Source organism: Argentina anserina, chromosome 2 (genome assembly GCF_933775445.1).
Source record: "Argentina anserina chromosome 2, drPotAnse1.1, whole genome shotgun sequence".
NCBI classification, from domain to species: Eukaryota; Viridiplantae; Streptophyta; class Magnoliopsida; order Rosales; family Rosaceae; genus Argentina; species Argentina anserina.
In genome coordinates this window covers 17,025,186-17,039,826 of record NC_065873.1, presented here as the reverse complement: position 1 = coordinate 17,039,826, position 14,641 = coordinate 17,025,186, and the positions used below count along the sequence as shown (strand labels likewise).

The 14,641-nt window shown below is 37.0% G+C and overlaps 1 protein-coding gene and 1 pseudogene across 1 annotated transcript; both read right to left on the bottom strand.

Annotated features, from left to right (window-relative positions):
- Positions 1 to 5,912: 5,912 nt before the first annotated feature.
- On the bottom strand, positions 5,913 to 7,989 carry LOC126782752 (chloroplast envelope quinone oxidoreductase homolog). The gene is made up of 4 exons (XM_050508063.1): positions 7,832 to 7,989; positions 7,378 to 7,519; positions 6,999 to 7,090; positions 5,913 to 6,716 (listed from the first exon to the last, which is right to left on the bottom strand). The coding sequence occupies exons 1-4, from the start codon at positions 7,880 to 7,882 to the stop codon at positions 6,027 to 6,029; spliced, it is 975 nt and encodes a 324-aa protein (XP_050364020.1). The 5' UTR covers positions 7,883 to 7,989; the 3' UTR covers positions 5,913 to 6,026.
- Positions 7,990 to 9,394: 1,405 nt separating this feature from the next.
- Positions 9,395 to 11,129, bottom strand: LOC126782757 (chloroplast envelope quinone oxidoreductase homolog; annotated as a pseudogene).
- Positions 11,130 to 14,641: the final 3,512 nt, after the last annotated feature.

Sequence of the window (14,641 nt, the reverse complement as noted above, 5' to 3'; positions counted from 1 at the left end):
AAGAAGGATTCCGCATAAGAAGCAACAAGAATAAGAAGAAACCAAGCCAATTAATATATAATTAATTATTTTGTATTATAATGATTTTATTGCTTTGAAAACTATACATGGAAATGTAACCAAAAAACAAAAGAAAACAATAAATGGAAATGCTTGGTTGTGGTGGGGAACACAGGGTGGTCCCTGTGGCATATTCAATATATTGTTCTTTTCCCTTTTCCTCTGTTTTGCCTTTCGATTATTTATGAAAATTGATCTTATCTTAGTCGAGATTTCATTACTCGAACATTTTCAAATTGACCTCCGCGTATGGATTCTTAACGAAGTCTTTGAAGATTGTCTAGATACCGAGTTCAACTGAAAAAAAAAAGTCACGTTGCCTTATTAATATAGAGAAGAACCCAATAGGCCAATACACTTGCGAATAACCACATTTACCTTATTAATTAAGGTAACTATAGCCAATAATAAGAAGTAACGTAGTATTTTTAAAGAACCATTTCGAAAAACACCCTAAAATTATTATGTACCTAAAAACATGAGAACCAAAATTCAACCTAGTGTTACTCAAAACGGACATTTATCTTATTACCACCTAGTCAAACGGTTAGCCAAATATATTCCTCATACATTTTTCATGTATAGTTGTATAATATAGTCAAATAGTTTAAACAATGATCCAAATATTATTGCCCTGATATCCACATACTGTAGAATGATCGAACAGTTCCGATTGTAGTATAGATGTGAATGCTCTTGTTGTAAATGTAGTCTCATCAGGGCGAAGCTAGGATTTTACGGTAAGGGGGGCCAATACATAAATGTAATTATCTCACATACAAAATAAAAGTTATGTGTTTTATTTCCCAAAAAAAAAAAAGTGATCTTGAAGGTAAGAAATGATGACATAAACTTATAAATTGTCAAACTTCATTAAGAAAATGCAATGTATTGACAAATATTTTAAGAAATTCATTTACAAGTTTATTTGAATTGTTAACATCAATCAGATAGCGGCAAAAAATAAGATGAACTTAAGATTGCCTCCTTAATTGGCAATGAATCCTCATAACTAGCGAGAAAAAAAAGGTTTTTGATTAAATATAACAGCCATTTATATGGCACAATGTAGATGGTTAGTTTTTTTTTTGATGAGAAACCAATACGTTTTATAGATATTTTGTGGCCTGAATAGCTAGTATATACTCCTCCGCTATGTCAAAGTATTAGACAAAAGGTTATGAGTCGAAACTCAAAACTAATATGCGGTAGAGAACTATTATTTGATAATAAACTCAAATCGAAAAAATTGTTTATCCTATGTCTGATACAAGCATAACAATAGACGATAGACTAAACTAAACGAAAATAATATTGGGTTTAGACATAGGCTCCAAAACTCAAGCCCAAAACATATCTTGTGAAACCCTAGATAAGGATTGTAGCTTGATCGCCGTCAACCCTATCTGCAAACAAGCATCACTCATCGCTAGCCGGTGAAGTAAACTTGCATTATGACTTCTCTGCTTCGTGTGAATCAATCTCTATCATGAAAATATCTAGATGCGGCCTTAAACATATATTGTTGTTAAGAAGTGTGGAGGTATTGTTCAATCTGATTTCACCACCACCACCACCATGGAGCAAACAAGGATCGTTCCTCATGGAAACATCATGAATCCACCTTGGGTAAAATCAAGTAAGAAAAGAGAATGGATCAATGAAGGGATGAGCAACTCACCCGAATCATCACACCGTTTCAAAGCACGACAACTTAAAATAGTATCACTTGCAGACTAGCAACCATGGAGGTGAAAGACCTACTAATAGTAAATAGATGAAGAGAGGGGACGAAACCCTTCTGATAAATATGATTGGCAGTCATAAGATAGTCATATTAGGGTTAGCACGAAGAGTGTTGATAGTAGGAATGTGGAGGCTCGCATAGTTAAGGGTTTATCTAACTAAAAAAAAAGATAGCTTTTATTTAGATGGTTAGTGTTATTTTCTAATGACCAATATCTATTGAGGATGTATTGAGGGGGGTCAAGTAAGGATTAATTTAACAATCCATGCACATAACATATAAATTGCAGCCTGTATCTGCCTTGTTTCAAGCTATTCACTCTACTGTGTTACTAGCTACAGACCAGCAGCTCACAATTTCTTGCACTTTGGACAATGTTAATTGTATTTTGACTTGATGCAAAAACTACGGTAACAGAGCGTCGCCGGCTTTGGAATGATATGCTTCATGTTAAAAATGTCTTTGTTCAGGGACTTTGGATAATGTTGGGTGACTTTAATTGTGTCCTAGGTGCTCATGAAAAACGAGTTGGAATTCTTCCCAATGCCGTTTCATGTTCAGACTTTCAGGACATGTCAACTAATTGTGAGTTGGTTCATCTTCCTACTAAAGGATTGCCTTATACATGGACGAATAGAAGGGGTGTTGGTGCAAGTGTTGAAATGGGGCTTGATCGGTGTCTTAGTAATTTCTCTTGGATGGATGTTTGGTGCAATTTAGAGTGCACTACTCTTCCTCGTTTTTTCTCAGATCATTGTCCTCTTTTAGTGTTATTTTCAAAACTTATACTAAACCAAATATCACTATTTCGGTTCCATCGCATGTGGCTAGATCATCCAAGTTTTCTTTCTTTGGTGAAGGAGGTTTGGCAAAGTTCTCATTTCTATGGTGATCCAATGTTTGTTTTGGCTTCTAAGCTGCGGACTCTTAAACAGCGGATTCGGGTTTGGAATAAAGCTGAGTTTGGGGATGTAAACATAATGGTGGAGAAGTCATTTGATGATTTGCATATAATTTAGCGGGAAATTGCTAGCTTGGGTCCTTCTGATGATTTACTTTCCAGGGAGAGTGTTGCCAGTACTCAAGTTCATGAGGCTCTTTTTCTTCAAGAGAAATTTTTATGTGATAAATCAAGGATAAAATGGCCTACTGAAGGTGACCGAAACTCTTCTTTCTTCCATGCAATGGTTAAAGTCTGGCATCTTTAATAGTCATTATCAATTATGAGAGATGGAAACAGTATTATTGATGACCCAAAAGAGATTCGTGATCATGTGGTAAATTATTTCAATGGCCTCTTCACAGCAGATTCTTTTGTAAGAAACAATGGTCTAGTTTCTCAGGTAATTCTTAATCTCATGACTACTGAGGATAATATTATGTTAACAGCCATTTCCACATCTGATGAAATATTTCAGACTATGTGTTCCATGGATCATAATAGTTATCATGGTTCAGATGGTTTTGGTGGAATTTTTTTATGAAGTGTTGGTCAGTTGTTGGTGTAGAGGTAGTCCAAGTTGTTCAGATTTTTTTCAATACTGGATATATTCTCCCCCACTTCAATTCCAATTTAATGATCTTGATTCCTAAAGTCCCTGGAGCAGACACCATAACACAGTTGCGTCCTATTGCTATGACGAATTTTATTTTCAAGCTTATCACAAAGATTTTAGCCGAACGTTTGGGAAGTATTGTTACTCGGATTATTTCACCCGACCAAAGTGCTTTTCTTAGAGGCCGCACTATTGCAGACCATATTATATTGACTTCAGAATGCATTAACCTCCTGGATCGTAATTCTAAGGACGGTAACATTCAATTAAGTTTGATATGAAAAAGGCATTTGACACGCTTGATTGGGGTTTCTTACTTCGGGTTTTGAAGGATTTTGGTTGTTCAGATCCTTTTTGTGACTGGATTAAAGCAATTTTGGGATCTGCACACTTATCAATTTTAGTTAATGGTGAGATTGAAGGGTTTTTTCCTTGTTCTCGTGGTGTTCGTCAAGGAGATCATTTGTCACATATTCTCTTTTGTCTTGTGGAAGAGATTTTAAGTAGAGGTCTCACTACGCTGACTGAGGATGGACCTATTGATTTACTATTAGCTCCTCTTGCTATTACTCCACACTCGCATGTTCTATTTGCATATGACATTATGGTTTTTATGCGGGGTACCAAGAGATCTTTGAAGAATCTAATGAAGTTTATGGAAGAATATGGCTTGAATTCAGGGCAAAGAGTCAATACATCTAAATCGCTTGTGTTCCTTGCGGAAAATTTTGGGTGTCAAGTAGGGGTCTCTTCCGTTCACATACCTTGGGGTTCCGATTTTCCAGGAAAGTCCCAAGAGGGTGTATTTTCAGGTCATTGCAGATAGAGTGAGATGCAAGTTGTCCTCTTGAAAATGTTCTCTTTTGTCGCAAGCGGGTAGGCTACAACTTATTCAGTCAGTGATTCAAGGCATATTGGTTTATAGTTTTCAGATTTATGAGTGGCCGACTGATTTACTTCATGACCTTCAATCTTGGATCAGGAATTTTTTTTTGGACTGAAGACCATTTGAAAATAGGCATGTCTCTTGTTGCTTGGCGTCATTGTTGTAAACCCAAAGAGGAAGGAGGCTTGAGGTTACGTGATTTATTTGAGGCTAATCGTGCTCTTCTAATAAAGAGATGTTGAGAGATGCTCTCTTTTTCCTCTCCAGCCTCTATTTTACTTAGAGCTCGTTTTTAAAAAGATGATTTTCAACCTATAAAGTCTTACAAGAGATCTTCAGTCTGGTTGAGTCTCAAAAAAGTTTGGCCAATGTTTTTAAATTCTTTGCATTGGAGTGTTGGTGATGGTAAGAAGATATCTTTTTGGCAAGATAATTGGTTGGGTGAGCTTCTTGCTACTAGTTTTGGAGTAAGTGGCTCTATTCCACTTCATGCTAAGGTGAATGATGTTATTGTTGATTCTCATTGGGTTTTCCTAATAGATTTTATTTCTTCATTCCCTCAAGCAGCAGAAAAAATTGAGCGCATTGCTCTGCCTGATGCAGACACATCTGACTCTCTTTTATGGCCGCACTCTTCCTCAAGAATTCTGACAGCAAAAGAAGCTTTTGTTTTCTTCTCAAATCATGGTGAACATAAAAATTGGGGGTAAAGTGATCTGGAGTAAAACAATTCAACCCTACAAAACTCTTGTTGTTTGGAAGGCTCTTCATGGGCGTTTTACTAACTGATGATGTTTTACAACGACGGGGCTTTTCACTTCCATCTCGTTGCTCATTTTATGGAAGTCATGCGGAATCGGGTACACATCTTCTTTTGCATTGTTTTGAAATTGTGGCTTTATGGAAATTGGTTTGCCTTCTATTTTCTCATTCATTCTCGCCTTGGGGTACCTTTGATGAAGTGTTTAATGGTGTTGGTGTTTCAGCGTTCCCAAAACCTAAACGTCGACTTTGGTTTCTAATCTTATGTAATCTAATTTGGTTTATTTGTATCACTAGGAATCTGGTGCGTTTCGAATGTAAGATTTTTAATGTGTTGGAAACCCAACGTATCCTTTGGAATTGTTCAGAGAGTCTGCTCTGCACTCCTTTTATCATTACAAGAAACATCACGATATGTCTATTTTCTCTATTTTTAGTATTTCACAACTGTCTGCCAATGCTACCAGCTTCATCTTGTCCTTTAATTAAGAGTTTCTTGCCTGATGATTTGCTATTTGTTAGAGGTTTTTATATCTATGGTTTTGTATGGGTGTGTGTACACATGCCGGATTGAGCTTTTGCTATTTGTTGGAGTTTATCCGACATAAGATGTCATGTTCTTTTATCCCCTTCTTTGTTAAATAAATAAATTTAAAAAAAAAACTCATGGTGTGCCATGACACCTAGGGCTAGGTGCCATGAACGTAGCTCCGCCCATGTGTCTCATCCTAAAAGGTGCATCAAGTTCAACTTCGGGTTAAACTTGCAACCCTTCCACCTGGTAAGTATGAGCACCTTTGTATTTATCCAATCCCTTGGTTATATCAACCATCCTATGTTTTGCTAGCTATTTTGTTATCCCAGAGTATATATATCTGCATTTGAAGCCGAACAATTTCAGTCTGATTGATTTTATAACCACAATAAGATAAACAGGAACCTCAAGAATCATCATTTACAGCAACTCACAGTAGGAATATAACTATACATAAAGCTGGTGAATTCCAAGTACCTACTAAGCCTCCACAATTATTTTTCCAGTAGCATGCCCATCAATACTCTTAGCCCAAGCCTCTTCAGCCTTGGCCAAGGGATACTTGGAGTCGATTACTGTCTTAAGCTTCCCTTCTTTCACCAACTTCAGAAGGTAATCCAGGTTCTCTGCCTTGGGAGCCAAGAGCAACGGCACTAGTTGCTTCTTGGAAAAGGTTAGTTTTCCTACAGCAAAACTTATCATTGCATTGATGCCAGGAGTAATATCTATAACTTTACCATTGACACTTAAATTAGGCTCAAAAGTTGACCATGAAATTCCTGTCGCACAATGGATCACAGCGTCATATTTCCGTCCAGATGGACTCTTTAGAGCTGCTCCTTCTGGAGTCTTGTAGTCAAGAACCTCATCAGCCCCTAAGCTCTTGACAAATTCTATGTTGCGAGCACCACAAGTAGCTGTCACATGAGTGTTCCCGAGCTTGGCCAATTGAACTGCATAGTGACCTACACCGCCTGAGGCAGCTGTGATCAGAATGTTCGCTTCCCGGCCGCTTCCATCAAGCTTGACCCCGGCAGACTGACAGAGTGCCTGGTGAGCAGTGAGACCAGCAACAGGTAATCCTACAGCAGTGGCTGCTGAAACTTTGGGAGGCCTTGCAACAGTCAAGCTCTCTTTTGTCACGGCTAGCTCTGCTAGGCCACCTCCACTCTGTGATTCATTATCCAAGATCAACAATAGACAAAATGTGAATTTACCAACTGATGTATCACACAGAAAGATCTGATCACCTGGTTTACAAATTCAGCATATGAAATTTGTGGAATTTGACAAGACAGTAACTAAACATGATGCAAGTTTACTTCTCTATTAAGAATTAAGCTTTCACTTCATATAGATGACACAAAAGCCATACTCCTTTTATGATGAAAGACCGAACTCTAACAATTTCCAAAAACTGGAGAATCCATAACTATGCAAATATAAACTTACAAGAGGGTTAACCATAGCAACAACTTTGTCACCGGCTTTGAAATTTTTGACTTCCGGTCCAACCTGTACGACCTCTCCTGCAACATCAGTACCTATTCCAAGTTTCCAACAAGCATTCCGTTCAGCCAAAATACATTTTATAAAAATAATGTCAACTACAAACTCATGTAAAAGAAAATACTATGGCTAAATAAATCAAAATAACTAAATATTAAGCGAAAAGAATGCTACAACTGGATATTCTAGTCCGATATCAGCATGTTATGCAGCACATATAGAATCATGATGCTGGTTTAACATTATATCATACTGATTGAATAAACAATAAACATTACTGTATCACTTCCTAAACAATAGTCTCTTGGGGTTGGCACATTACCAGGGATGTGAGGAAACTTGCGAGGCAACAAAGGCCGCAGCATGCCTTTCTGAACTTTCCAATCAAAAGGGTTTAGGCTTGCTGCCTCCAATTTCAGCAATACCTCATCCTTGTTTGGGATGGGAACCGGGATTTCAACATGCTGCAACAAACCAATTACATTACACCCAATTCTGAAAGAGCCAAAAACTTAACCTTCTTACATTCAATAATCTACATTCAAGAACATCTTCATTTTAGCATTTCAAAATCAACATACACAAATAGCCACAACTCCCAAACAAGACTTCGAATTTTCACATGTCATTAAGGGTTCCATAAGCTTATGAGTGATTTCATTTGAATTCATCCTGAGTGATTTCTTAACATCATAGAGGCCAAAAATACGACCAATGTATAACACACACACTACTGGAAACAGCAAAAGAACGTTGTAATATAAAACTGAGCAAACCTTTAAGCCAGAAGGCCCTCCACCATAAGCACTGTATTGAACCGCTTGCATGAGCTTTTTCGCCACAGTTAGCTTCACTTGAACCAGAGCTCAGCCGTCGGCAGTCGAAGTTTCGTCTCAGAATCTATGAAGCGGAACGAAGCGTTCGTGCAGTTGGGTATTGAAGAATAATTGGCCCAAGACTGTCGTGGCACAAACTCGTACACATGACCTAGCTCTAGTACAGACCCATCCCATACGTTAGACATTACACATTCCAGAGACATTAGTAATTGTGACATTAGTGACATTGCGGTTTACACTTCAAAACAAAAACAAAAAACAAAAAAAAAACATCTACACATTGTCTATTCCATCATTCATTCCGGTTATAAATTTATGATATTGAAACGTAATACTATTAGTTGTAGTGACATCAATGTTTCTTCACGAAAAATAAATTGGTATTTATTGTTGATGTGAGAAAAATAAATGATTAAATTCAGTTTGCCCCGGGCAGCATCATATTACTCCATGTTCTTTCAATTTAATTAATTTACTCAATTTTTTCAATTTCCATCAGTCGTTCCCATTATCTCATTCTCCATCCAATTTGACGTTAACTAGTCTGACATGGACCAAGTATTTGAGTTAAATTACGCTTGAAACCCCATGATTCCTCTTCATCTACCTCCGTCTCTACAACTCCAAACAAATCATGTTTTCTCCTACCCTCTGCAAACCCATAGGTGCCCATCATCTTCTTATCTTCTCTCTGAGTTTTGTACGTCTTATATCTTTGATATTGGGATGACTGGATGAGTAGAGATCAAAATGGCGTAGTGGTTCTTTTTGGAATTTCATTGGCTTAATATGCCTTGGGTGCTTCTGGTAACGGGTTCACCCCAAAACCTTACCAAAATTTGTAGGTGATCATTATTTGTTGAAGTATATGAAGAAACAAATTGATTATTGGTTGCAGAGTATCCTAGTAATTAACAATATTGTTCTACTGGATGCTAAAATGGCTGGGTTTTGGGACAAGCTTTTGTTGATTCGAAGCTAATTTTGAGTTGCCTTGAGAGTTGAGAGAGGTACAAAGATTCTAACTTTCTGATTCATGACTGCAATGAGATGCTTTATGTTGGAAAGAATTGGTTTGGAATCATTTTGATTGAACCTGGGGTGGGATTGAGGAATTAAGATGACGACGACAATCGATGAAATGACAATTTCAACCCCTAAAATAGTTTTCTTTGCCAGACCTAACAGTCAAAATGACGGAGAATGAGATGATGGGGCACGGCTGAGGGAAATTGGAAAGATTGAGGGGTAAACTGATTAAATTGAAAGAATAGAGAGTAACAGATGTTGCCCCAAACCTCAAGGGTGTAAACTGAATTTAATCCAAAAAGAAACTAGTATATTGAAATCATTTGCAAAGAATTTAAAACACACATGATGGAGTTTTGAGTTTTCTGACATTATTGAGTCTTATATTCTATTCCAACAAATACCATGTATCATATATCAGTAGGGAACCAAGAATTGCAGCTTAATACTAGGAATATATTGTGCAACTACTTAAGGCTCCACAATGATCTTCCCATGCCAGTGGCATGGCCATCTATACTCTTAGCCCAAGCATCTTCAACCTTGCTCATCGGATGCCTCGAGTCGATCACCGTCTTCAGCTTTCCTTCCTTCACCAACTTAACAAGATAATCAAGATTTTCAGCCGTGGGATTCACCATCATTTGCATTAGCTGCTTCTTGGAGAAGGTGATTTTGTTGATGGCCATAGTGAGCCAGTTACCAAGTCTGGGACTAATGTCTATGACCTTCCCATTTGAACTCAAAATAGCCTTAAAAGTAGACCAAGGAATGGCTGTTGCACAGTGGATCACAGCATCATATTTCCGACCAGAAGGGCTGCAAAGAGCTGCCCCCCCTCAGGGGTCTTGTAGTCGAGAACTTCATCGGCACCTAAGCTCTTGACGAGGTCAATGTTGGGAGCTCCACAAGTGGCAGTGACATGAGTGTTTCCTAGCTTAGCTAGTTGAACTGCATAAGTCCCCACACCACCAGAGGCAGCGGTAATCAATATGTTCTTCTGAGGGCCTGTGCCATCCAGCTTGACTCCTGCAGCTTCTGTGAGACACTGGTGAGCTGTGAGACCAGCTACAGGTAACCCTGCAGCTTCGGCTGCTGAAACTTCAGGCGGTCTAATAGCAGTAAAACACTCCCTAGCAGTTGCATACTCGGCAAATGCACCTCCGGTCTATCAACATAAATAAGGACATTGATGAAATCAGCATAAAAGAATGAAAACTGTACCAAAAGGAACATAATAAACATAAATGAGCACTTACTGCTAGGGTGAGAGCTGCTACAACTTTGTCTCCCACATTAATATTCCGAATACCTTCTCCAACCTCGACAACCTCTCCGGTTACATCACAAGTTGTGCCCGATAAGTTCATCATCAGCCAAAGTCAAAAAATTAATCTAGCTAGCATGCCAAGTATCAGATATTGATGTATAATTACAAAAATATTCAAGGAAGTATGGGAGATTATATTGGAACCATTTATGATGTTATTGATGTATCAATTAATCTTTCCAATATTCAAATCTATCATTTCTAGCGGCAAATCAAGAATTCAACTTATTGATCTAGGTACCTAACAATTCTGCCATCAAATTCATCCAGAAATCAACTGTAAATCAGACCGTAATCATTCCAATATTCGATTCTTTCAAGTGTGATCTGATTGATCTCTACGGGACACACAACCAATGCTTGATTTGTGAATCGTAGTGTACCAACAATGCCTTGTGTAAACAAAGTTCCTATCATTTTATCAATAGTTCAATATGAACTTTTAGGCGCGCCCGTGTTTATGACTAACAATTTCACTCAAAATATAATTGAAGAACAAAGATAATTACCAGGTGTATGAGGGAGAGATCGCGGGTAAAAAGGCCTGGCCCCTCCTTTCTGCAGCTTCCAATCAATTGGATTTATACTAGCTGCTTCCACTTTCAGCAAAACCTCATCTTTCTTTGGAGTCGGGATCGGAATCTCAACATGCTGCAGCAACAAGAAACAATCATCTTGATTACTCTGTATACGTACTACCAAAGCTTCTCTTTACAAACTTCAATTTAGACCTGATCGAACTGTGGAATGGAAAGCCAGAAAGAGAAACGAAGCATATAATTAAATATCAAACCTTTAAACCAGAAGGTCCTCCACCATAACTGTTGTACTGAAACGCTTGCATAAGCTTTACCGCCATGGCTTTCATTTGTTGAGAGATAAAAAGACAGCATACGATTGGCAGAACGCCTTTCTAGTTTTATTAACCATGGTATTCCTTTGGCGCGCATGCAAAAGAAACGAAAAGAAAAGAAGTGATGGTATTAAGATTGGCATTTTCTTAGTCGACGTACCCGTAGTTAGCAGTCATATACGTTTGAACTTTGCAATGTCAATGATCTATATTCAAGCACAACATTTAGCATTTCGAGTCAACATAACAAAGTGTCTCCGCCCGGTGTATCATTCACAGTCACAAACTCAGCCAATAACCCTAACCAAAGAAGAGAAAAGTCGAATAAGCTGTCTTTGAATTTTCTTCCTTGACACTTCTATGGTCACATACACAGATCATTGAGCTTTGATATATGTCAAATCCCCATTTCAAACAAGGTAATAAGATCAGCTTTTGAAAACTCAAATGAATGCGGACTGAATAACCTTTAACCCGGAAGGTCCTCCATGATGCAGCAGAACTAACCTGTTGAAATCCACCAACATCAGTCTTAAATCCACAAGACTAGGGTTTCTTGAATCCACGAGAAGTTATGAAATCTACTAAGATAATTGAGAAAACTCAAATGTTTATTGATATAAAAGTTGTCCAAATATAAAGAAAGATGATGCTTATATATGCATCAATAACCTAAACAAAATCAAAATCATAATCTAACAATGAAACTTAAAGAATCTAAATTAAAATGAAACAAATATTCATAAATAAAAGAGTTGTAAGAGGTTAATACAACTAGCATAAAATACTAAATCTCGAATCGAAACAGTAAAATGTCATTATTTGGCTTAAATCTGATAGGGCTCACTTGTATATCTTGTCGTTCCCATTCCATAAATGTATAATGCGTCTCAAACGGATATTCTGGCCAAAATCTGCTCAAATCTGATTCACAAATTAAAATCTGCAATTTCATACGAGCAACTCGAAAAGTCCAAAAGATCATATTCTTAAATATTCCAGCAGCCAGTTACCTTAGAACGCGCAAATTACATATTTTTAAATCATTCTTCTTAATTGTTCACCGCTTCCTTGTCTTTATATTTTTCTGATTTATTTTACCCCCTCATTGTCCTGCATCACTCCACCATGTATATAGAATCCTTGTATTGAAGTGCATGCATAGTCATAGTCAGAAAAAGCGCAAAAAGAGTTTGTGCATTCCGTATCAGAAACCTCTGGACTGTAGTTTTCCATTGTGGAGAATTAGAAAATATAAAGTTACCACAACTGAAAGGAGTATCCTCCAAAATGAGAAATTTCACGTGGTTATGTTTAGTGGTCATCCCCACCAATCAAATATTGATACATGCAAACCAAGGGAAAAGGGCCTGCTTGAGGCTCGGCCTCGTGCCTACAACATTCTTGCTTTTCTTTTTTGGTTTTTGCTTTGTTTGTTTGAACACTAGTTTCTTTAGTTTTGTTTTGTTTTTTCTTTTGGCATGTATGTGGTCTTTTCGCTTCTCATGTTTTTTTATAGATAGTTAAGTCGTTGTGCTTTATTGCTAGAATAAGGTGCACTACACCACAAAACATATTTTATAACGTGCAGTGCATGTTGTCAAAAGTAATTAACAACACTCAGTGCATGTTGTAGATGTCAAAGTCGTTAAAAGTCTAAAACTTTCAACAACACGAATTGCACGTTGTAAAAAAGATATAATGCGCGTTGTTGTATACTTTTAACAACATACATTGTTTGTTGTCGTAATTTTTTAACAACATACATGATGCACGTGTGCTTTTTAACAACACACATCGCATGTTGTTATATGTTTTTAACAACATGCAACTTGCGACTTGTACTTTTTAACAAGTTATGCATGTTGTTGTAACTATTTGACAACAAGTCATGCATGTTGGTGTATTACTGAATGTGTTGTCATTGCATTTTAATATACGCAATTTACATCCAATTGACTAGGCTCAAATTTTCTGTAACTAATTCCACATACATTCACAACTGCATCAGATATGAGTACACATAAACAGTCCAATATATAAATGTCTCATCATACATCATCTTTTAAAACATCCATACCATGTCACTTTAATTGATCCTCCTTAGCAAAAAAAAAAGCATTTTAAACATACTTACTATTTTAATTTACTAATCAATAACCTTAATAGAGTTTTTAGGCCAAGCAATGGTGTTTCCCACAGCTTCACCAAGCTGGTTAGCATCCATTGTTGACCTATACAATTTCATATCATCATATGTCACAACCCCGAAAATCGAATGATAAAAATTCGAATTCGAAACTATGAAAACTCTAAAACAATCTCAAATATATTGAAATCATCTTATCATAACAGTGTATCGAAACTAAGTCCACAACATGACTTAGTCGATTTGAATAATACACAACCAATGGAAATGTAAAATTCACTTAATCCTCACCACAAATAGCAGAAAGAAATCTTCAACAATCTTAAGAGAAAGCCATTTAATTATGTTAATCCACACCTGTAGAACTATCCCTTACACCATCGAATAGGTGCACCGGGATTGTAAACACAAACCCGGTAAGCTTTGCAGCTCGTATGAATAAAACAATAGTATAACACACATAGTATACCAGAGAAAAATACTGAAAACATTTAATTATAAATGCACTCATAAGTCACAGGACGGCCCATCTGGATGTCCAATAATATCAGAAAATATAAGTGCTCATGAAACATTTGGCAACCCATATGTTTACCCAAATTACATTTATAATACGGGTACTCATGAGACACAGATACTCATATGTTACCTGTCATGCAGTACGCCGTCAGACACTGGGCAACTCATCTGTTACCCAATATCACAAAAATATGGGTACTCATAAGTAGGTAACCCATCTGTTACCCCTCATGCAGTACACCGGTAGACAGACTAGAGCTCTAACTGAATCGTAACTGTCACCCGGCCAAGGCTTGGTTCCGATACTGCCAATACATCTGAAGACAGGTCCGAAGACAGAAAAACACGTCCAAAGATAGAAAACGTTTTAACAAGACTTAATGTTAAAACCACGTACAATAACAATCCACATATGTTATTGTACTACAACAAAGTGACTCTTGCTCAAATAAAATAAATATAGTTGCCACAGTATAATTCATTTGGAAATAAGAACGTAACAATATATAATATAGCAACCCATATATATATATCGTATTTACCATTTTATACACATACACAACCCACTATATTATATACATGTCATAGTTCGATCTTTTTAAGAAAACATAAATATGCGTCACCGCCAAGGGTAGACGCATCATAGTGAGATTTGCTCACATTCACTAAAACCTTTTTTAAACCATTTATTAAAATAACGTTTCACTTACCCATTAACCGTAGATGATCAAGTTCACGTAATTTAAACCAAAACATATTTTTAAAATAATTTTTATAAACTAGTGATACAACGACTATGGTGACAACTCAAACTAAATTCAATAATTATAATACTATTTCGATCATGATGATTATTGTGAGGTTTAC